General features: G+C 45.5%; 1 protein-coding gene across 5 annotated transcripts in view; it reads right to left on the bottom strand.

The window, feature by feature from the left end:
- Window positions 1–25,268, bottom strand: part of ORAI2 (ORAI calcium release-activated calcium modulator 2) — a 35,163-nt gene that overhangs the window by 3,964 nt on the left and 5,931 nt on the right. For 4 of the 5 annotated variants that reach the window (XM_075904414.1, XM_075904416.1, XM_075904415.1 and 1 more), the window contains 2 exons: window positions 24,441–24,681; window positions 9,881–13,880 (listed from right to left, as the gene is read on the bottom strand). In XM_075904414.1, the coding sequence (XP_075760529.1) occupies window positions 13,335–13,880; window positions 24,441–24,681 (787 nt within the window). In that variant the 3' untranslated portion in view covers window positions 9,881–13,334. The remainder of the gene's footprint in view (window positions 1–9,880; window positions 13,881–24,440; window positions 24,682–25,268) is intronic. The other variant, XM_075904418.1, reaches the window with a different exon arrangement.

Genomic DNA, 25,268 nt, shown 5'->3' with positions numbered 1-25,268 from the left:
GAACATGTGTAAGTAGGTTGTGTTCTTTTCTCATCTGAAATCTCTGAACCCTGCCATCAGTTCATAGTAGTGTTTTTAAGAATAAGCAAAGAGACAGACAACAGCACTATAACTTCCAATAGGAAGTCTCAGGTTGGCATCACTCCAGGTATCTCAGAGTCAAGAAGTCAGCTATAGCAGATGCTATTTTCTTTATTTTGAAAATCTTAGGCTTCAGCTGCCTGTATTAAAAAAACCACTACAAACAATTGACGCTTCAACAGAAAAAGCATTGAGTTATCCGATATTTTAATCACATTGAGTTTTACATACACAAACAGTTCTGTTCATAGTTGCAGACAAAATGAACCAGTTTCAGTTTTGTCAAATATTTAAATGCAAATGCACAATAGCTGCATATTCATTCTTATATTGATTAGCAAGTGTCCAATGTACATTGTGCCACATACGTGATTTCCATATGAGTTTTGAAACCATGAGCTGCTATTCAGATTAGCTGGCAGCAAAGCATTTGCTCCACACAAGTAAAGTAGTCCCTCTCTGCAGGAAACAACATATTGTTATTGCAAATAGGAGGGAAGATCTGTCACCGCAGGACAATCCTTTGCAGCTGATATTACTGTACAATGCATTGTGCATGAGATTCAGTCACCACAGTTGCATGTAGTTCATTTAAAAACAAAACAAAAACACACCACCTCTCCCATAGGATACACTCTTTTTGGTCCAATCAGAAAGCAGGATTGTGTAACTTTGTGCTCTTAAACGAGAAACCCCCAACTTTTTCTGGTAAATGTACCCGTTTGTATTGACCTCTTGGGTGCTGCTAGCATCTATTTCCTACTAAACTGTATAGAATGCTCTATCACAAGATGAATCTTGGGGTGTTCCCAGCTCCATCTCAATTCAGTTCATGTCCAATTGACTGTAAGGAAGGTAGTGACAGCATCCTGGGGCTCTGTACAGCGGTTCAGTAAGTTAGGAGTACCATACCTGTATATGAAACAATACTTTGGAAGTACAGTTTTAAATCCTCCTTGCTAAATCAGAGAAGGGCTGCAGTAATATGCTGTTTGCTTACTAAGCAGCAATAGACAGAGTATTTAAATTTGTGTTTGGTCCTTATATTTCCTTTAACTTACGCTTTGTGCTCTCACGACGCTGCTAAAATATTATACCCGTTATTTTAATTTCTCAAATTATAACAACAGATGGCTTCATGGAGACCGTAACTCCATTAACAAGAAGATAAACCATAGTGCATATTCTGGCTCATGTTGTACTGCATGTTCATTGGCTATGTTTTCAGCTTTGTACAAGTTAAATCGGGGTGGGGAATCTTTTTGGGGTTGGGGTCTGCTGACCCACAGAAAACTCAGTCGGCGGCTGCACACAAGGGAGAAAAAAAACCAAAACCAAAACAAAAAAACAACCTTCCCACTGAGGCAGCCCCTGACAGAGGGAAAAAGACATTCTTCACATTCCCCTTGCGTACCAGAGCCTAGGGGGGCCCGAGCTAGTAGATTTTGTGTGCTCCAGCCCAACGGGGGAAATAGCAGGGGGGCTGGAACACTAGCACTGACGCCCCTATGCTGGGGGCAGCCCCAAGCCTTGGGAGCCGGATCCAGGAAAGCTGGGGCCACAACCAGCCCCGAGGCCTTAGGTTCCCCAACCCCTAATCTAAATGAAGACAGTCCCTGCCTGAGGAAAACAGGCTAGAGAGATTCAGAATTAACTGGTTTTTTAAATGTACGTTATTATATTCTGAACCCTCAACTAAAGGGTTTATATTATCTAAATCAGAGAGGCTGAAGTTTAATTTGGTCACTGTTTGCTCTGTACATACTTTTCCTAAGTAAACACTGACATGGCACCTGGTTAAGGTGCTCCTGAAAGCAGTACTTGTTAACCTGCCATTCCATACTGCTACAGCACAAGTAACGCATGCGGTGGTCCTGTTTCGGTTTGTGAACAATATACTCATGTTCTCTCCTAAAAAAGAAGAATGGCAGCACTAGATTTGTTTTGGATTATCAGGCATTGTGGAGATGTGTGGAAATTATAAAGCAGTTTCTAATCTGTAACTAATAGCTGCTAAGAAGAGTTTTGGGCTTTGCTAACGCAGTTAATGTAATACATTTAAACTAGCAGCGTTCATTGCAACAGGAACTCCTATCAGGGCACTATGTTTTCTTAAGCTAGATTAGTGCTTGTAAACACATTCCAATAACAGAGTTCTTCTCAAAAATCAAATTCATCAAGTTGACTTGCATCCTATACATTTCATAAAGGGGGAGGCTCAGGCTACCATACTAAGCCACCATCCTAATACATTATTATATTTTCTTTGTCCATACAGGATGACTCAGTCTAGCCTTCAGAAATAGTTTGGAACAGCAGCACAGTGTGGAGAGCACAATACTTTAATAAATGTTTATCTAGTTTTACATAGGATGGGTTCCTATTATTCACGCGTCTAGACAAGGACTGGGCTATATATATTCCATAACATACTCCATGCATAGATAAAGCAAGACTTGGAACAGGAATTGGAGGAAAAAAAATACCCTACAGACTTCTAAAGTTTTCCCCTAGCACTTAAACGATTCAATGTTCTGTTCTTGATACCAGTTGCTAGAATCAAAGCAAAGGTGAGCTTTGAATTGTACGTACAGATAATAATGTAGACGTTTTCTATATACAGATGGTTATCAAATGATTTAAGAGTATTAACTTTGAAGTGGACACAAAGGAGATTGATGGTGAGAAGTTAATTAGAAAATAAATGGGTTGACCTGATTGTTCAGGCACTTGGGGATCTGAGCTTGGGATTCGGGTGGTTTTTTTGCTTCCCTGGCTGAAAGGAACGGGTGGGGAAGAGCTTCTGGCAGCAGCACAAAGCTTGGAGGATGAGTAAGGTAAGAAGTGGGGAATCTTGAGGGCATGAGAATATAAAGACCAGGAAGTAGGACAGAAGGGGAGAGAAGAGAATGGATGTCTGAAATACAAAACAAAAATATCAGACAACAAACTTAGTTCCTGTCCTGCAATTTACATTGCATGGCAGACTCCTGTGCTTTCATGGAGCCCTAATGATGTCAATAGAGGTCCACACAGACACAGCAGCCACCAGCATGTTGTAAATTGCAGGATCTGACCCTAAGGGTACACTGCTAAAGTCACAAAGTGAGGCATAGTAAGTCTGTGGTGGTGCACATTCTGCATTCCTTGTTGTACACACCTTCCTGCACAAGACCAGCCAGACTGAGTCAGACCAAAGGTCTATCTAGCCAAGTACACAAAGTACCCCTTGGGGGCATGCAGAGAGTTTGAATCCCTCCCACCTCCCCACTAGGCTTGGTGGGCTCAGCCAGGCAGCCCTCTGCTGTCCCCAAATCCCCAGGGCTGGAGCTGGGGCCAGGGCCACATGGTGGCTGCCCAGCTGTTCTTGGGGCAGGCCAAGTAGTGGGCAGCTACCAGAGCTGGAGCTGGGCTGCGGCCCTGGCCCCTGGAGCAGCCGCTGGATCTGCACCGGGGCCTGACCCTGGCTGGGGCCCCCTGCATCCCTCCCCTCCACCCCCCACTGCCCTCTGGCTCTCAGAGCCCCTTGCCCTCTTCATTCCTCTGCTGCCCACCACCCCAGCTCCCCACATGTCACTACCACACCCCCAGCCTCCCACTCCCTGCAAACCCTGGGGGCTGGCAGCAGCTTGCTTCTGCTCCAGGTGGGGACTTGCAGCCAGCCCCATGGGGAGCAACCTGGGGCAGCCGCTGCCCTGCACACAGGCTGCCCCAGGAGCAGTGCTCCCTGTGCAGGGGGGGAGGGGCAAACTCTCACCTTCTCCCTATGGGGGTGGGGGCAGGTGGGAGTCTCTGTGCTTGTAGAGTCTCACAGGGAACAGCGCAACTGGTGGGTGCCATGGTGGCACACGCCCAAACAAGCGCACGACCTCAATATTGGTGCACAAGACAAAATTCACTCTGCTCATGGATGGAAAATCTTAGAGTGAACACTGCCAGTATCCCATTTGCAGACAGTGGCCAATGCCAGGTACCCCAGAGGGAATGGAGAGAACAAGTGATCCATCCCATCACCTACCTGAATATTGCTACCATCTACAGTAAAATGCATGCCACAGCTTAATTCATCCACGGTGTCCTAGGCATCTTAATCATTTGAACATAGGAATTATTAGAGTGGGTATAACTTGGTGTCCATCTGTATTTGTCTGTGACAGAACTGCCCCAGAGGAAGATGCAAAAACTCCGTAGTAGGCAGATGTGATCTGCCCCAATACAAGTCTCATCCAAATCCCCAAAAATCAGAACTTGAACCTTGTGTTTTTATCCCTTCCAAAACTCTGTATCTTGATTGTGATTTTACGTGAGCACCTGTAAGCACCTGAAAGATTGGTGCTTACATACAAGTTCACTGAGCGTACAGATGTGCTGTCATTAACTTTTTACCTTAATTTCTTATGTAGTGTTAATTTGGCTTTGAAGACCATACCTATTTCAGTATCAGAGGAGAGAGAATTCTCACCTTTTGGCTGGAAACAGTTTTCATACAATTTACACTTCAATTGCATCGAAAGTCAGAGGCATTCTAAAATCACGGGCTTCTTGATTTTCTGCACCTGCACTTTTCTCTGCTGCAAAATCCTCCACCTACACTTTTACCCTCCCAGCACCAGCTGATCTGTTTGGTCAGGGCCCTCCTCAACCCTGGAAAATGTAAGTGATGTTGAAATGGGAGGGAGTTTTAACAAATGCTCAGTGAGCAGACTCAGATGACATTTTTTCCCCTCAGTCAGGTTTTCAGTGTCTCTTCTTTTTACTCCTCAAAACAAAAGCATGCATCCTCAAGGAGGATTTATGTCCAAGCTAAATTTCAGACTTCAGCCATTTTTTTTAAGCGAAGTTTAAAAATAGTTTGTTCAGAAACCCCACTAGTGCACAGGGTCACTTTTTAAAAATTAAAACCACAATTTTTCTTTTTATCCTGCTTTCAGTAAGACACCAATAAGTAGATTTTGTGAATCTTTCCAAAAAGTCCCCATCCAAGAGAGCCAAAGAACATCTGCCTAGCAATTCTAACTTGCCAGGTACTTGAAAATATAAAGTTGAGGAAATGAACACAAAGTCCACTGTTCCTTCAAGAGCTTTTCCCTATTCTGATCCCCAAATCTTTGGTCTGGACTACTGTTCTGTCACACACAAGCCAGCTCTGGGTTTAGACTAATTAGTTCTTATTATCTACAGTAAACTTCATTTCCCTAAGTGAGATCCAGATTCTTGAATGTTGCTTGCATTAGTTTCCCCTCCTGTCTGGAGACAGCAGCATATTTAAATGTGCATATTCTCACGTCCAACTCATAACATTCAAGTGAAAGATCTCAAGCTATAACCCAGATGAATAATACCTTACAAGGAGCTTTCTATCCAGCAAGCAAGATTCCATTTATAAGCAGCTGTTTCATGGTTTTGGCCAACTTTCTATCAGATACATTATTTACGTCTTGTCACAGCATGGTGTGAACTGGGCCTTTGAGAAGATCTGAAGCCCCAGCTCCCTCCTGCCCACACCTGGTTTCCTCCCAGATCAGGTGACTGCAGGTTATAGCAAGGTCTGTCTGGAAGAAGCAAGGTTTAAGTGAGTACGCTGAACCACTTTGCAGCATGTGATCCAGCTCTCCTGTGCCATCTCCAAAAGCACCCAGGGATGAATGGAAAATGTCCTGCCATGGCTCAGATCTTTCCTCTGAGAATGATCCCAAGGGACTGTCAGGAACAACTGCCTCTAGGCCCCTCACACCAGGGTCCTACAAGGCTTCGTTCTTTTCTCATTCCTTTTAATGTGTGAAGCTTTTGGGAAAGCTAGTGCAATAGCATGGGCTGAAGTGCCAGCTGTATGTACATCTCCCGTCCATCAACTGAAGACCACAGTCTCCAAGCCTTCTGAGACACCAGCATCAGGAAAGAGAGGCGCTGTCTGAATCAGAATCAGGCTGAAGGAATCCTAGCAGGAAGAGGAAAAAGTGGAGAATTCCTCGAGGCATTACAATCCCATCTATCAAACTGTCAGACATCTAGGCTGGATTATTATAATCAGGGCCCGCCGAACCACGGCGAGCCCTGCTCGCCAGCCGTGCTGTCCGGTGATCTGCGCATGCGCAGATCATTCTGTGCATACGTAGATCGCTGGAACCCGGCTCTTCCGGGTTACAATCTACTCGCCACGGGCGAGTAGATTGTATAATTTGTCAAGCCCTGATCATAATTCTCTGTACCTAATAAAGAAGACCTATTCCAAGAAACTGCATAGTTCAGGATGTAGTAGCCAAGTCCTCTGTAACACAGGCCACAGTAATTCATTTCTCAGATACAAATCTGAGGAACTGTCTCAGTCTGAGGTATCATTAGAGATGATTTTGAAACAAAATGATGAACTAAGCAGTAGCAAGTCACCAAGACCACATGGTATTTACCCAAGAGTTCTGAGAGAATTCAAATGTGAAATTACAGAACTACTGTGGTATATAACCTATCATTTAAATCAGCTTCTGTACCAGATGACTGGAGGATAGCTAATGTGATACCAATTTTTCAAAAAAAAGGCTCCAGAGGTGATTGCAGCAGTTACAAGCCTCTGACAAACTAGCTGAAGCCATAGTGAAGAACAGAATCATCAAACACATAGATTAAACAATTTGTTGGGGATGTGTCAACATCATTTTTGTAAAGGGATATCATGACTCACAAATCTACTAGAATTCTTTGAAAGCCAACAAGCATGTCCACAAGGGCGAGCCAGTGGATATAATGTACTTAGATATTCAAAATACCTCTGACAATGCAAGTGGAGCGGCAGCAGAGTAGGAAGAGGCGAGGCAAAGGTGGGGCTAGGGCAGAGGGGGGTTGCCTCTGATCCTGCACTCCCCTAGGGATAATCCTGGAGAGAGACAATAAGAAAATATCATATTGCCTCTATATAAATCCATGGTATGCCCACACCTTTAATACCGCAAGCAGATGTGGTTGTCCCATCTCAAAAAAGATACCGTATATTCCGGCGTACAAGACGACCTCTGAAGTTAAAAAACATCCCCCAAAAATCGGGGGTCGTCTTGTACGCCGGATGCCCCGCCGCCGGAGCCCCTCCGCGGCTTTGAAAGCCTCGGGGGAAGCTGGCGGGGGGGCATCCCAGGCGCGCATGGGCTGCCCGCCCGCCGGAGCCCCTCCGCGGCTTTGAAAGCCTCGGGGGAAGCCGGCAGCGGGGCATTCCAGGCGCGCATGGGCTGCCCCCCCTCCGGAGCCCCTCCGCGGCGCGGAGGGGCTCCGGAGGGGGGGCAGCCCATGCGCGCCTGGGATGCCCAGCCGCCGGCTTCCCCCGAGGCTTTCAAAGCCGCGGAGGGGCTCCGGCGGGCGGGCAGCCCATGCGCGCCTGGGATGCCCCCCCGCCGGCTTCCCCCGAGGCTTTCAAAGCCGCGGAGGGGCTCCGGCGGGGGGGAGCCCAGGCGCTCCTGGCGGCTTTGCTCCCGGTGCCTCTGGTCTGCTGGGGACCATCTCCAGCAGACCAGGGACACCGGGAGCAAAGGAGGCGGAAGGGCGCTGGGGTATAAGATGAAACCCTATCTTTTAATTAAAAAGATAGGGGGTCGTCTTATACGCCCAGTCGCCCTATACGCCGGAAAATACGGTATATTGGAATTGGGCAAAAAAAATTATTAGGGATTGGAACTGTTCATCTTAGAAAAGAAATGACAAGGGGGATATGATAGATGTATATAAAATAATTATTAGTGTGGAGAAAGTGAAATTGGAAGTGTTATTTACTCTTTCTCCTAACACAAGAACTAGGGGTCAGTAAATGAAATTAATAGGCAGCAGGTTTAAAACCAAAAAAAGGAAGTACTTCTTCATATGATATACAGTCAACCTGTGGAACTCCCTGCCAAGAGGATGTTGTGAAGGCCGCAAGTATAACAGGTTTTAAAAAAGAACTAGATATGTGCGCGCGCGCACACACACACACACACACACACACACACACACACACACACACACACACGATAGTTAACAAGAAGCATCCATGGCTATTAACCAGGAGGGCAGGAATGATATTCATGTCCTCTGTTTGCTAGAAGCTGCGAATGGGCAACAGGAGGATCACTTGATCCCCTGTTCTGTTTATTTCCTTGGGAACACCTGGTGCTGGCCACTGTCGGCAGACAGGACACTGGGCTAGATGGACCTCTGGTCTGACCCAGTCTGGCTGTTCTTCTGTTTTTACCCCCCACACACTGCTTCCTGTGCTGCTTCCCAATGAAGACAGTCCAGTTCAGAGTCTGAGTCCTGATGTTCAAAGTCCTACACCGAACTGATCCCAAACCCCTAAGGTAGGAATGTAAAAAAAGTACCCGTGTAACCAATCAAAATGATATCGGTTACATGGTTAAACATGATACCTGGTGATGTAGGGATAGACGGGGTGCTGGAGGCCAGCCCTGCAGTCAGCCCCATGGACTCTTTAGCAGAGTTTAACTGTTAACAGGAAACTCAGTTCAACTCTTTCATTCCTACCCCGAGACCACATTAGCTACCTCCATGACAAGGATCTCACAATCACTATGTTTCCATAGGAACAATGGCACACTGTTTATAAACTTAACACACAACTAATGGTCTGGTAGCACAGTAGACTAACAAAACATGGTATCATGAGCTTTTGTAGGCACAGCCCACTTCTTCAGAACTGTTTGTAGAGTTTGCAACTATGGAAGACAGGATCTGGACTAAGAATGTAGAATTCACTTGTGTCATGTTACTGGGTTTTATAATGAGCAGACAGATCACTGCTGTGCCCACGGTGGGGGAGGGGTTTGCCCCAAAGTCTATACAAAGGGGGCCATGTGAGGTGTCAAATGAAAGCTTATGTTCTACTGATTCTATATATGCTGCTCGTGTACTTGTATGATGTCTGTATGTGGAGTTATGAATATGGGCACTGTGAATGTTCTCTGCCTGAGACAGAGCAATGGGCCTGGACTGCCTGTTGTAAAGAAGAAATGTCCAATGAATGACTACGCTAATTAGCACGGCTCCGGGGACAAGAACTCAGGGTGGCCCAATACACACCTGAGCAATGCGTCTGGAAACCTGCAGACTAGTCAGTATCTCGTGGCTGCCGGAATGTGAAACATGCCATCATGTGACCAGCTCCAACTTGGGAGACACCAGGAATGGATATAAAATGCCACGAGGTGGGCTCCATCTTGTCTTCAATCTTGCTACTGATCTCAGGTGCAGCCTTCCTAGGAATAGAGAGCTAGGAAGGACTGCTGACCCATCCTGACATACGATGTACACCAAAGACTTCGAAGCTAGCAATTTGTAACATCTCTGCTAAGAGCCTGCATCAAGAACTTCCTGATTGATATATGTAATGTATTCTTCATAACAAATTTACTCTCAACCTTTTCTTTCTTTTGTTAATAAACCTTTAGATTTTAGATTCTAAAGGATCGGCTCAGTGTGCTTTTGGGGGCAAGATCTAAAGTATAAATTGAACAGGGATCTGTGGCTGGTTCTTTGGGACCATTCAGGGTAGGTGAGATGGGTTCAATGAGACAGGGCTCATTGAGGCATAGGGAGATCTGGCGTGTCTGAGGGGGTTTGCTCGTGAGGCTTCCTGCTGGCCGGACTGGCAAATAAAGCGCTCTGTGCAACTGGTTTGTGACCTGTTTTGGGAAAGGTCTCCAGTCTAGGGCTGTAAGTAGCCCAGGTTTTGAGCAAGTCCCCCTGAGCGGACGCCCTCAGTGGTGCCCAGACCCAGCCTGGTCTGTCAGAACTTCCAGAAGAAATCAGAACAGTCACTAACCTTAATGTATTCATAGCCAAGAATAAAACCTGTTTCTTCTCCCAGGCTTCCTCACAAAAGCCCACATTCTCAGATTCATTGTTTTCACACAGCCGGATGTTTGGTGGCATTAAAAGAGAGAGAGGAGAACACAGGCATCTTTCTATATAATCAGAGGTGCCCTGAATTTCACCACACTGCCGAACATGCTTTTCTGTATCAACTTCGATATCTGTAGCTGTGACTGACATTGCGTGCAAAATCTTTCAGCAACACAGCAGGAAGTCTGTATGTGAGAGTGGCGAGGATGAAGACACATTAGAGGAAGATGAAGAGAAGAGGAACGACTACTCTTGGGGCAGGAGCTGGAAAGGAGCCATAGCAAGAAGCTGATGAGAGGTGTGGTGTGCCTGGATGTCATAGACTCCTTCAGCCAAGCAGTAAAGGGACTACTGATGCAAGGGGACGGATTAAAGCCGCCCCCTCCCCCGCAACCTCCCTCCCACACAGGGCATAGTTGTGGCCTAAAAAGAGGGAAAAGGGCACAATCATACTTGTTGTTTGGACTTTATTTGCCATGGCAGAGGACAATCTGATTTGGCTGGAGAGCCAAATCATCTGACTGTCCTGCAGGTGACAGTCCTTAGTAGACAAACTTAGGCACGCTATTTCCTTTAGGGTTATGAAAAATGTCATGGCACTGCATTTGAAACTCTAATTTTCATCACTGTGATCTGGATTTGGTTTTGACACGTCAATGCTAATTTTTACTGTGGTGAGATGAGAAAAGAGGTAAAGTGGGACAGAATTCAACCCTAATGTCCTAGCCAGACTCCCAATCAGATAATTATCCTCAACTCGCCTGAACCATCCCAGCAATTTCAACTGCAATCAGTATTAAAGTTCGGTCCCAAAACTTGCATAGTGTACCTGTGCAATGTCAAATAGTGGTACCAGCTCAATAATGGATGAAGAAATTACTGTGTGACATTCAAAACATTTGGGATCCTTAAGATAGAGGTGCTACATATAAGGAAGTGCATTAGCATTTGGCATGGAAGATCACTGAAATTACATTCAGGAGGTCTAGCAGGAATTTTAAAACCACCTCCTTCAAGAAAACAGATTCTTATATTGTATACTACAAGACTTGCCCAGCATTGCCCAGGCTCTTCAGGGCAGGGGTGCTGGCAGCGTGAGAGATGCAAGAGTCAGCACAGGGCCTTGGGGACATGGGGGGCTCATGGCAGGAGGCCAGAGTTGTGGGGGCAGGAGTCACAGCTGGGGAGTGTGGAGGGCCTCATGACAGAGGGTAGGGGGTACAGGAGTCAGAGCAGGTAGCCATTCCAGAGTGGGTGGCCAGCAGCTACTTCCCCTGTGGTGATTCCTGTCCTTGTACTTGCTGCCCGCTGTGGTCATGCATGTGTATAACTGTCCCTGCCATCACACCCCTTCTTTCCATTTGACATGAAACAATTCCACGCGTATCCCATTATCCTGCCACAACTAAACCCTGACCTTGCTTTCAGTTATGATAAGAGGAAGCTGCCTACCAAATTTGGTGGTTCTAGCTGTTTCTGTTTAAGAGGAGTTCTTGAACAAAAAGTCTCACAGACAGACGAACACTTCTAAAATATATAGTAAGAAGATTTGGAAAGTAGTAGGTATTCCTGTGTAAACATAGCCCCTGTTAATGAGAGTACAAATAACTGTTGAAAAAACTGACAAGTGCTAAATGTTTCCTCAGGAATTACTGAACTTAAAAAGAAAAAAAAAAAAGGATTGGAACTGGCTTCCCATGAAACTTGTCAGAGAGATATTTAAAGCTATAGTCTCATCTTGCTGTACATAGTATTTCTCACACACTCCAAGCTGGGAATCCGATGATTAGTACACTGATGTTAGATTTACTAAATACCACTGGCTAGAGGGAGGGGATTAAATAGGGCCTTACAAACTTCTTCAATTATTTTAGAAATATTCAAGAACTGGCAGAAATTGTAAAATCATCTCAGAACATCAAGGAATAGAGAGTCTGAAATTAGCATTGGCAGCATTCTGCACAGTACTGAGCATGATGCGATAGGATAGGACAATTTTGTTTACATATTTGGACATATTTCTGTAGCTGAAATAAGTAGAAAGAACTATATTTTGCCTGCCCATTAATTACTTGTAATTAGATGTGACTTTATTTACATTGTCACCCAGAAAGATGCTGCAATACTTTACAAATTTCACTCATTAAGCACAAACAAGAATCACTTCTTCCCCTGATGAAATAAAGCCAACAAATGAAACGTGAGAGTACTTTAAGTGCACAGACTGTTCCCTTTTGAATGGCAAAGACTGGATGCAGCTCACTCCAAATTCAACACCATGTGCTGAAGTTTGAGAAAATGCAAGATGCTTTCTTCCTTACGGGGTAAGAAAGCTGACCTCTCTCAAACACAACTCAAACAAAGAACAAGGGAAAATCATGGACCTGGACTCCGAGCCCTCTGTGGCAAACCAGGCCAGCAAAACACACAAATCATTCTGGTACATATGAAGCAAATGAAAAAAAGACAGTGACTGATTTCAGCAGTATGTTATGTGCTATCTTTCGTCACCCTTTAAATCTGCTTTTTCTAGTCCTTCGAAATTCTATACCAGGTCTTTTAAAATTCCAAGTTAGTTTCCTGCGTTAACAGTGCCTTTGTTGTTAAAATGAAAATACCAATAAGACTTCCCTGGACACATAAACTTTAATTATCAGTAACATTAGAAGATGTAAAAGAATGAACATTACCGAAGCTGGCAAAACAGATACCCAGCCTCCTGCCAATCCGAAATTCTCTCTCCCCTATTGTAAAGGAGAGGTAGGTAATAGCAAAAGAGGATAGCAAAAGGAGGACATATGTATTAAGAATGCAGGTTTCAAACCCTTTGCATCATTCTGTAACGCCCATTTTATAACAAAGGTGACAAACACACATGTTGTGCAATACTTTCAGAACACCCTCTTATTTAGAGAGAACACTATTTATCACCTTAACCTAGAAACAGTCATTGTCAGTTTGCTGATGCATAGTCAGCAAGGGAGCTCTGACACTTAAAAATAACCCAAACACAGGTCCTACAATCAGTGGTTTTTTTAAAGCATCAAGTAATTTGATTCTTGGCAAAAGAATGTTGCACTGTTAAAATATCACAATTTGGAAACAACCATCCAGAACACAATGTTAAAGTAGGTAAAGTTTTGGGCTTTTAACTGTATGGCAGTATCAACTTAAGAACACACTTGTGTAGGACCAGAAATAGGCCAGAGACCCATTGTCTGGAAAAGCACTAGAACCCACTACCCTATAAATCAGGCAATTAGCATTTTATACTGTTAGACCCTCAAAAAATCCATCATTGGTTTGGGTTGCTCCTGTTAGCAAAATGTTTATTTTGCTCTTTGCCTCAGCAAAATTATTTGCTTTGAAACAGATCACACTACCTGCAACCCTCTGTCATGTCCATCTAACTGCACTTTCAGTTTGTGAAGCTCTTCAATCTCCCGGTTATGTCGCTCTGTTTTGTGCCGCACCAGAGAACGGTAGAAGTGAATAGTGAAGACAACAAAAATCAGACCCACTGGGACCATGATGATGGTAGAGACCAGAGCTGCTTGCCAGCCAGCATGGCTGCTGGACGTTTGGGTTTTGGTAGTCTCATTTTTCATACTGGAGTCCACGGGCAGAAATTTTATCCAGCACAGAAGCACCACTTCAGCGAGGAAAAGGAGGATTCCTAAGACTGTGGAGAAACCCCAGGCCAGCTCTATGTAGACGTGCATGCGTTCATGTGGGGATTCGCTGATGGAGTTCAGGTTGTGTATATTACTCACCGCTTCCACATTAGGAAGTATACAGGTGCTGATGAGAAGGGCGAAGAGATGAACTGCTACCAGCACTGTTGTGCAAGCACTGAATGCAATCAGCAGCATTTGGGGGTATGGATACTGCATCTCTAATTGCACCTCCACCATCGCAACCTGTGAGGATGGGGTTGGAGGAGAGAAAAAAAATGATCAGTTTCTCGAATTCCCATATTTCACTTTTCAAGTCTCCAGTTCCGGAAAGCATTCTTATTCAGAGAGAGTGCTTCAGTGCTTTCCTGAACTGGGATCGTAGTGGATAATTCCTGTTTTCTAAAGATGCAGGCACAGTCCATATCTTTCCCCTTCTCAAGACTTACACACAAAGTTACATCCAAGCCCATAGGAAATTGTTTCAACATGGCCGTTTTTAGCAAACTCTCTCTTAAACTGTGATCCCATATGAATAGCAACAAGCAAAATACTCAAAAGACGGGATTTATTAGGCTGCAAGTATAACCTTGGCACAGAAGACAGCACAGCCAATCATGTAATTCATCAGATATCCTAAATTCTCATCAGTAGTAGTCACATGATAGGAAACAATGACTTCTGGTGTATAAAGGATTAAGTCAGAAAAAGTTGTAATCCTGGATGCTGGCGGATAAGTGATGTTTTCTCCTGAGTTATTTAATAGTTTAATTATTCCTTGGTTAAATGGGTATCTTCTATTATTTTAAATCTTTATATCACTATAATTATGGCCATATACAAGAACTTATTTCCATTCAGAGTCTCTCTCTCAATTTCCAATAACTACTGAACAATCAGGAGAAATGGATGATAGCTGTGGTATGCATACTAAGTAACTCTTTATAAATGCATTTTTGTTTCCAATGTACTCTACAAAAATTAGCTTCACAGATGCTCACTCTATAAAGCATATTTGATCATTTTGCACATCTGTTGAGTTTTATCATTTCATTAAGTTAAGCTCCAAATGAAAAATAGTATGTCCAACAGAATGTCAGGACCCAAATGCTCTGCTACTGGCTTGCTGTGTGAATTTGGGCCAGTCACACAGCCTCTTTGTGCTTCAGTTTCCCAATTTATAGCACAGGGAAAATATTCAGCATACCCATTCCCCAGATTTGCTGTGAAAGTTAATCTTTGTAAAATAAAGTACTCAGAATCCTGAGTTTTGAGAAGCCATATAAGTGCACTACATTGTAAATGTCCTCTATAATAGTAATAGGCAGACACCAAATATCTCTGTTAGTCAACCTCCAGCAAATTGTTAAAAGTGGGGTGCCAAAAACAGGCTGTGGCCAAGAGACTAACTTGTCAGCTGCAAAACTAGCCTGCTGGCTGGCAGAGCTTCAAATGTTTTCCAACCAGACAGTTTGCCTGGCCATGTGCTTCATGAATAACTGAGCCCAAGAGAAGGGGCGTGATTCTTCTTAGGTGCCTGTTATTCTAATAAGCTGCTCGCATTGGCCGGTTTCTGCCAGAAACTGACCAATGGGAATGTGCTGGGGACGGGGCGGCTCCTAAAACTTCTCGCCTCCCTCCAGTTTCAAAACAGAAATAAAGCCCTGCAGCTGCATTTCTGCACAATGTGCGGGGCTGCAGTGCAAGCAGGGGAGCCTGCCTGGGGCTCCGTGGGCCGGATCCGGTGGCATGGTGTGCTGTATTTTGCCCATGCCTGATGTAACCACACTAAATCTTAGCAGTTACACAATTATTCGATGGTCCCTGGGGGCAGGGGCAGCAGCTAGTGTGCTCCCAGCCTCACTTCCAGGGAGCGCCAGCCCGAACTCCCCACAGACAGAGGCGGCTCCACCATCCCATGGTTGAGCCTGAGCCTGCTGCGGACAGAGGCTGTTCCATGGCAGCAGCACTCCTGGCCTGGGGGAGCTCCCTGCCGTCCCGCACTGCTACCTCCATATCAGGTAGCAGTGTGGGATGGCAGGTGGGAGCTGGTCTGCGAGGAGAGCCGAGCAAAGGGCTCAGGGTCCTTGCAGGATTAAGCTCTTGATTTGTTTCTCCATTATTACATTATTTAATTCAATGTACTCCCTAGCTTCTTCATAGCATAATCACAGAGGAGCCTCTTATCTTCAGAAATGGGGACTAGGACTGACGCTGTGAGGCAAGATATTGATGGTAACTCTGAACACAAATATGTTACCATACAGCACATGGTTGGGCAGCCTCTGCAAATAATCAGGCGAGTAGATGTACTGAGGGGGAAAAACCTGGATAAATCTCATAGCAAAACTAGCCAATTAGCCCGTCATAAGATGGGATGTTCAGGTCTCTCCTCCACGTCGGTCTTCTCTCCTGAGCCTCCGGTCTCTTGCTCCGTCTCTCTCTCTCTCTCTCTCTCTCTCTCTCCTCTTCCTACTGCCTCCCCGTCTCTCTCTCTCAGCTCTCCTCCGCCTCCTGCCTCTCTCTTTCACTTCTCCCTCTCCTGCCTCGCACTCGGGGGACCGCAGAGCCCAAATGGCCGTTTGGGCTAGGCACTCCCCGTCCTGCATGGGGGGTGCGGAGCCTAAAGGGTCGCTTGCGCCGCTTGCTCCCATGAGGCAGCCTGGCTGAGCAGCGCAGGAGTCAGCTGAGCGCCACGGCGGGAGGCGAAGCGGTGATGCTCACAGCCAGGGGGCAGGGCCTGGAGCCACTATCATGCCGCACGTAACCGCCCCGCCCCCATTCACCTCCCAGCTGACTTCTGCACCGCTCAGCCGTGCCACCGCGGGGGAGCAAGTGGCACAAGCAGCTGTTTGGGCCCCGCACACCACATGCAGCACGGGCCACACAGAGGACACAGCCAGCATTTCAGCAACAGCGCCACCCAGAAGGAACAGCCAGCATTTCAGCAACAGCGCCCCCCAGAAGGAACAGCCAGCATTTCAGCAACAGCGCCACCCAGAAGGAACAGCCAGCATTTCGGCAACAGCGCCACCCAGAAGGAACAGCCAGCATTTCAGCAACAGCGCCCCCCAGAGGGAACAGCCAGCATTTCAGCAACAGCGCCCCCCAGAGGGAACAGCCAGCATTTCAGCAACAGCGCCCCCCAGAGGGAACAGCCAGCATTTCGGCAACAGCGCCACCCAGAAGGAACAGCCAGCATTTCGGCGTTAGACTCTCAGACACTGGGCTACTATATATATGACTAGCCAGGATTTTCAGTTCTCTCCTCCATGTCAGTCTTCTCTCCTGAGCCTCCGATCTCTCGCTCCGTGTGTCTGTCTCTGTCTCCTCCTCCCTCCCCCTCTCTGCTCTCCTCCACCTCCTGCCTCTCTCTCTGTCTCTCCCTTTCTCTTCTCCTCCCACTCCTGCCTCTCATCCAGGGGACCACGCAGCCCAAATGGAGCAAGCTGCTGTTTGGGCTCCCCCGCAGTGGCCCGGCTGAGCGGCGCAGAAGGGCAGGAGGCGAAGAGGGGCGGGGCGGTGACATATACGTCCAGGCCCCGCCACCTGGCCATGTACGTCTCCACCCCGCTCGCCTTCCCCTCCTGCTGTGGCACTTGACTGACTTCTGTGCCGCTCAGCCAGGCCGCCGCGGGGGAGCAAGCGGCACAAGTGGCCGTTTGGGCCCTGCACTCCCCATGCAGCATGGGCCGCCCAGAGGGAACAGCCAGCATTTCAGCGTTACAGAGTCTCAGACACTGGGCTACTATATATATGATGTGTCAACAAGCCAAGGAGGCTGATTGCAAAAGCAGCTGTTATCTCAGCCATGAAAATGATCAAGGGGATTTCTGAAGATGAATTTAGTGCTTCTGAGAAGTGCTAGACTGAGAGCACCGGAACTGGAGGCCCTCTTTTTGAACTGTTCACAGGATAGAAGCAACAACAATACAGACCTTCCTCACCCGACCAGACAGCATGTCATAGAGGAGCTCTATCTTCCTAATCGATTCTGGTTTTGGCCTCTCTGCTAAGACTGACAATAAGAGCGCCAGTTAGCCATGGTGGTTGGTGTGATGTGGATGCTTGCCCAGACCAGCAGCTTGTTTCACATAGATCATTAAATAGCCATCTGCAGGTAACAATTTTCAGACATTACTGATTGAGAGATCAACCTACAGGCCAAAATAAGGATCTACAGCTCAAATATAAAATCAGTACTTCTATATGGCTCAGAATCATGGCAAACAACAAGGACAAACATCAAAAGATTGCAAACTTTTATTAATAAATGCTTGTGTAAGATCATTGGCCTGAAGTGGTCTGACAAGGTTACAAACATTAGCTTATGGGAAAGAGCAGGGCAATGCCTAGTTGAGCAAGAGATTTTGAGAAGAAGATGGTGATGGATTGGCCATACACTGAGGAAGCCACCAACTAGCATTACCAGACAAGCCCTATCCTGGAACCCACAGGGAAAAAGGGGACGAGGAAGGCCAAAGAATTGTTGGAGAAGAGACCTGGATGTGAATGTGAGGAAAACGGGCAAAACCTGGAGAGAATTAGAAAAGGTGGCACAAGACAGAGAGGCTTGGAAAGAAATTGTTGATGGCCTATGCTCCCATAGGAGCTAAGGGCAAAGAAGACTGATTGACGTGGAATTGGAAGCAGTAAGAGTGGTGAAAAGATCTAAATCCTACTCCCGTACTACATTACTTAGGATTTATTTTATTCACATATTAAATGTATAAAAGACTTAGGAATACATTTTCCTTCCATCAGTATCCAGATTGTTGCCTCTCTTGGGACAAGGTACACAGCCTAATGAATTACTGCAGCAGAAGTAAATTGACTACAAATAATACCATGGTCGTTAACGGGACTGACAAATTTTATCAGCCAGAGAAAAATTAGCAGCCAACTTGTACATATTAAAGGAATTCCTATATTCTGAAAGTGATAGAGATGTAGCCGTGTTAGTCTGGTGTAGCTGAAACAAAATACAGGACTATGTAGCACTTTAAAGACTAATAAACCATCTTGTTAGTCTTTAAAGTGCTACATAGTCCTGTATTTTGTTTCAGCTATATTTTGAAAGTTAGGTTTATGATGAAACTACATTGCAAGTAACACCAATGACCAGAGATCCCACTTTTCCGAACGTAAATGGCAGACCAAAATGAAGGTCTATTTTCTTCCCAGTTTTTTAAATTATACCCGAACAACCAATGCTCCTTAGAGCCAGCTCTAAACTTCTCACAACAGTTGGACTGGAAAACTCCAACAGGAGCAAGAATCCTTCTGAGACAGATCCAATAGCATGAAGTGAAGTGGATAATTTTAGCAGAGACATCTAAACACCTTGTGAATATGCCATAAATAGAAGTCAGATGGTTTATACTGTATGTTTGTGGAGAACTTTCAATTACTATTTGTGTTCACTGAGTTGAGATGTAATGACTTATCTTTAAAGTAACCACTATGGTTTCTGATCCTACAAATGTATCTATGTGAGGAGCTTAGGAGCAGCTCCATGGACTTCAATGACACTCCACAGGAGTACAGAAGGTCTGTTTGCCAGGATTAGGTTGCAACAAGTACTACAGCTAAGATAATGACACTGTTTGAACAACAAAATTATCTTTCTGAAGGCATGCAACAAGTATGCTAAATACTAGTAAAAGGAAGCAGATTTTACCTCTAGAGTCTAAAGGTGATGATAGTCAAATTAAGGCTGTTAAGGACTAGTCAACTAGTTGACAATCCAAGAGGCTAATGCTTAACGGATAGTCGAGAAGACTAGTCGCTCCCCCTCTCCCCACATTGCTGCCTCCAGATAGAGGCAGCAAAGGTGGGGGAAGAGGGAGTACTTCAAAGTGGCAGCGCCACATGGAACCCGGTAAAGGCTCCATGCAGCGCTGTCACTCTGAAATACCATGGCGGCATTTCAAAGGGGCAGTGCCACACATCTGATCCTGGGCTCTGTGCGGTGCTGCACCTTTGAAACGCCACCATGTTGTTACAAAGCAGCAGAGCCACATGGAGCGGATCCCGGATTCTGTGGAAATGCCGCACAGAACCCAGGATCAGCTGGCGAGTTCCCAGCTGACTCCGGCTCCGCACAGCATTTCAAAGCGGCAGCGCTGCATGGAGCCCGGATGTCAACAGGGGACTCTGAGTCCCCTGCTGTCTCCAGGCTCCATGCAGGCGCTTCCGCTTTGAAATGCACAAGAGCCCCCGCTGGGGCTCTTATACATTTCAAAGGAGGAACCCAAAATTTCCTCGACTACTTGACTAATAAATGTACCGATATTTAATATCTTTAAGTCAAATCCTAATAAGGAAAAGAGAAAGGAGCATAATTTTTGGCAATTCAAATGCAAAAGTACATCCAGGCAAAGTAAAATGTATTTGAAAGTAAAAATATAGCAAGCCATGAAAGAACGTGAAGGTCAACTATCTAAAGACACAAAAACTAACAGCAAAAAATATGTTTTAGTACATTGGAAGGAAGAAGCCTGCCAAGCAATCAATGAAACACTGAATGAATGAGGTGCTATAGGAAGGAAGACGTGGCCATTACAAAGAAGCTAAATTAATTTTTTTTTGCATCAGTCTTCATTACAGAGTTGTGTGGGAGATCCCCATATGAGTGAGTCTTTCAAAGTGACACATCTGTGATGTTGTCCCAGGGTGAGGTATAAACAAAGGAGGTTTTGGAGCAAATTGATAAATTAAACCGTTATTAGTCAGCAGGACCAGATGCTAAAAACCTAAGCGTACATCTCAAAAAATGTATTAGGAAAATTATTAGGGGTATGGAACAAGGAGAGATTGAAAAGGTTGAGACTGTTCAGTTTAGAAAAGAGATAACTAAGGAGGGCATCTATAAAATCATGAATAGTAGAGAGAAAGCAAACAGAAAATCAGGGGTGCTGGACTAATTTTGTAGCAGAGGTGCTGAAAGCGGAAACCACATATTTGGTCATTATTACTACTTCAAAACAAGGGGTACACTCCAGCACCCCAGTAGAGAAGTATTAATTATCCATTCATATAAAAGAACTAGGTGTCATCCAATCAAATTAATAGGCAGCAGGTTTAAAACAAATAAAAGAAAGTCTTTCACAAAATGCACAAGTTCAACCTGTGGAACTCATTGCAAGTGAACATTATGAAATCCCAAAATATAACAGTTCAAAAAAAGGAATGAGATAAGTTCATGGAAGACAAGTCTTAGACACTTTGCCTCCATATTTTTCATGGAAATAGATTTTTGAATATGAACATGTGTAACTCAAATATGGTCAAAATAGGCCAAGTAACCTATTGCTCAAGAGCCTGTGATCCCCTGAACATGTACATTCTGTTTATGTGCATGTATCATTCTTGTATGTGAAGTTAGAAATGTGAAACCTGCTTATTAATTTAGTGTAAACTTGCTTATTAATTTAGAATTTTTAGTGAGAGTCATTAGTGGTACTAAGGGGCTTAGTGGCCTGGTGCTCAAGACAATGATCTGTGAAAGATTTTTTTTCTCCTACAAGCCTAAGCTATAGTTGGTTCTATAAAAACATGCGACCACGCCACCTGGTATTGGAATCCCACTTGAATCTGGTATTTTTCCATGGGTTTGTGGAAGAGTTAAACAAAGGGTTCCCACCATGGGGAAATTTATTTACGGAATGGGAAACAATCAATACCATCTTTAGCTGGCTTTTGAATACTGCCTCCCCACCAAAAGAGAATACTCCAAAAAAAAATGTTAGACCCAGGCCAGAAAAAAGATCAACTCTGACTTGAAGGAATTTATCTGAAGCAAACAGAGGGGTAAGAAATATATTTGTAACATTATCTCAGTGTATTAGGCTTAATTGGTGTGTTTTGTTTAATTTTGGTTTAATAACTTATTTTGATTTGTCTGTTTTCACTTACAGTCACATAAATCCTAATTTTTATACTTAATAACACTTTTATTTATTATAAAGTCTAGTGTAAATAATTGTTATCTGGGATGGGTGGAGCCAGAGCTATGCATCAATCTCTTTTATTGATACAGAAAGCAAACAACTTTATGAGTTTTTCTGTGTAAAACTTTTTTACAGTATACAACCGATTTATTCTGGGTTTTGGTCCCTTTTGAGGGTTGTACTCTTGGGTGCTGGCAAGTCCCTATAACTGAGCCCACCCACAGCTAAGACGGTTCAGCACATGTGTTGCTCTGCAGGGGGGCAGTTACCCCAACTCTGTGCCTTTGCTGAGAGAGAAGAGTACTTCTGGCTCAGCGGGACAGGGTGGTGGAGCACCCCAGAGGGCAGATCTTAGAGGTATAACCAGTACCATCTGGTGACAGTCTCAAGCAGATCTCTAAAAAATAAGAAGGAGTCCTGTTGCAACTTAAAGACTAACAGATTTATTTGGGCATAAGCTTTCCAGTGCAAAACCCCACTTTGTCAGATGCATTGAGTGGAAGGCAGGCATAAATATGCTAGAACATGAAAAGAGGGGAGTTACCTTATCAAGTGGAGGACCAGTGCTAAGGAGGTCAATTCGGTCAGGGTGGATGTGGTCCACTCCCAACAGCTGATGCGGAGGCATGATTACCAAGAAAGGGAAAATTGCTTTTGTAGAGAGTCAGCCATTCCCAGTCCCTACTCAAATCTAGATTAATAGTGTCAAGTTTGCAAATGAGTCAGAGGCAGCAGTGCAGAGTGACAGGTGAAACTGATCAACGTGGGGAGCCAGTTTAAAAACTGACACAGAGGCAGTAGTGCAGGGCAGCAGCAACCCCTGTCTGCAGGGGGCCTGAGCTCCCTGTGGACAGAGGCTGCTCTGGTAGAGAGGCAGGTAGAGCCATCACGCATGGAGAGCCAGCTTAAAAGCCGGCTTCCCGCTTGTACTGGCTCCCACCTGCCTCTCATTCCCTGCACTGCTGCCTCTCTTTCAAGGCGGAGGGGGAGGCTGCAGGCGGCTCTGTGGGAACAAGTGCTCATGGGAAGCGTCAGGTATGGGACTGTTTTCCATAGCATGGAAAGGGAAGGGTACAGAGAGGTGGGGCATGATAAAGAGAGTGGCCACTGGGGGCAGCTACACCAACAAGCATGTGGTCAGCAGGTCTGCGGTTCTGCCATCTTGCTTGTCACCAGACCAGATAAGTACTCCTCAGATTAGGGTTGTTAAATATCGGTTAATTGAACAGTTGAGTAACCTCATGAATTCTTACCAATTAGTCAACTATTCTATAGTCCCTGGGGGCAGGGATGGCAGCCAGTGCGCCTTATTCTCAAGGAGCCTCCTGCCACTCCGTGCGGCTGCTTCTGAATCAGAGGCAGCAGCACGTGGTGCCAGGCGGGAGTTGGTCTGTGAGGGAGCCAGTTTAAAAATCAGCTCCCCTCACGGACCAGCTGCCTGTCACCCTGTGCTTTTGCCTCTGATAAAGAGGCAGCAGCACGGGGTGGCAGCAGCCCTTGTCTAGAGGGCGGTCTGAGCCCCCAGACCTGGCGCAAGCCGAAACTGCACTAGGCTATCTGCCTGCCCAACTCCTAATACACTTTAAATGCAGTCACAGCTGGGATAGGTCCCAGACCTGTTGCAAGCCAGGAATGAGCCAGGCTGCTGGCCAGCCTGCTAAAAAAATTTACTGGGGGGGGCGGAGAAATGCGTGTAGTTTATAGCATTAACCTATAAGCTTTTGCTTATTGGTTAATCGACAACACTTTACATCCCTACCTCAGAACCAAACCTTCTCCTGCCCCCATACCTTAGACAAAGTGCTGGAGGAGGAAGGTAGGCCCATGCCAGCCAGAGTGGCTGTGGGGGAGACACAAAACCCCTAGTGGCCAGGAGGGAAGATTGGGAGGGGAGAGACAGAAGGCCCCTGGCAGCTGGGAGGTAGAGAAAGACCAGTTGGATGGGACTCCCCGTCCTGAACCCCACCTCACCCCCTAACGCTCACTCTCACACCCCCCACACCTGTAGGACCTGCCCTGATTCCTGCACACCCCCCCACACCACCAGCCAGCCCCCTGCCCTGAAGGACCCAGGCAATGTCAGGTAAGTCTTCAAGTATAATTATACAGACATAATACCCACAAAGAAAAAAATATTGACAGGGAAGGGGTGAACTGCAAAAAGGAAATATAACCCCTACTTCTTCACCTCACATCCAGAAAAATCCCTGCTATAATGTAAAAAAACCCCTATAAGCAAACCAACATTTTTCCATGGATCCCGTTTTTCTCTTTTCATTCCTGAAATCCCTTCATGTTTCTCTCTCTCACCTCATGCAACACACCTCCTTAAATGGACAAAAGCAAAGGCCAAGCCCTCAGGAACTAAAAAAGCCCTGATACCAGGTCTGCACTTTACTAAGCAGTGTTACTTCCTCTGCTTCCTCACCACAACACACATCTGCTGCGCATGCATGGGGAGAGGAGTTTCAATTCCAGCCACCAGTGAGGGAGATCCAGAGAGCACGACAAGGGAGGTTTATCACTTTTATGTGGTTGTTTTGTTTATGTCAAAGACTCTTGCTGGCTGCCAGTTAGCGAGAGGCTAGCCTATACTTTGGGTCGTGGGTTTGGGGGCTCCACGGGACTATTTTTAGGCAGCTGATACCACAGCATTGCAACAAATGCCTTAAGAGAGCTGACCTCGGTGTTAAAACTTTTAACAGCAGCCAAACAAAACTGCAGATGCAGAAATTCCTCACCACCTAATAAGGAAAGTATGGGATGTCCTGCTCCATGTATAGAAAACAACCCCTATTTACAGGAGGTTTTACCGAACGCAACATTTCACAATCTAACAACTATAAAAACATACCATGGCAAATCCAGAAAGCAAAGCAGATGTTCTGCTGGAAGCTTTGAGCTTGGCTCGGCTCAGATACAGTTTTCTCCATGCAAGGGCCTGAACTGAGTGATGATTAGAAGTGACCAATTCCAGATAGCTGCGCCGGACCCAGTCCCGATAATCCATGCCCTTTGTGCCAGGTTCAGAGCCGCAAGCAGGAGTGGCAGGATCCGCCGGGACATTTAACTCAGAACTCATGATGAAAGCAATGCTAGAGAAATAAAATATTTACATGTTCAGGACAGCAATAACTGAAAGGACAAGTATGAATTATGCACAGGAGATGCAATCCCAGAGACTGTTTTATTAGCCTGACTTGGATAAGATGTACGGATAGGAATCCAGTAAAAAGCTTAATTTAAAAAATTCCCCTTGGCAGGTAGATGTAAACTGGATTGCATCACATACAGACTCTAATCTACTTCCTGCTCATCTGTAACTGCTGTGATTGCCTATAGGAGTTCCACAGGGAAAGACTACATAAGTAAACTACTTTCAGAATGAGTTTGGGATGGGCCGGTGACAGCTCAACTTCATATCTCTGGGTCACTGCCAGTGTGCATTTCAACTTTAAACCAATGCTTAATTCTGCCCCACCACCCTTCTTTGCTTGTTTTAAGTTGCCCTTATTTTTTTCAGACTAACATCTTGCTTGTTCTTCTACAGGTTGGACCCTTCTGATCCAGCGCCCTCGGGACCTGACCTGTCCCGAACGAGGGAATTTGCCAGACCAGGGGTAGTTTCCCCTCTGTGCCCTAGCTGGTTCTCCTGCCTTTGGCCCCTCATTACCTCAACTGG

Source organism: Pelodiscus sinensis, chromosome 21, assembly GCF_049634645.1.
Source record: "Pelodiscus sinensis isolate JC-2024 chromosome 21, ASM4963464v1, whole genome shotgun sequence".
NCBI lineage: Eukaryota > Metazoa > Chordata > Testudines > Trionychidae > Pelodiscus > Pelodiscus sinensis.
Note: the sequence above shows the minus strand (reverse complement) of the source record. Positions and strands in the feature narration are given on the sequence as shown.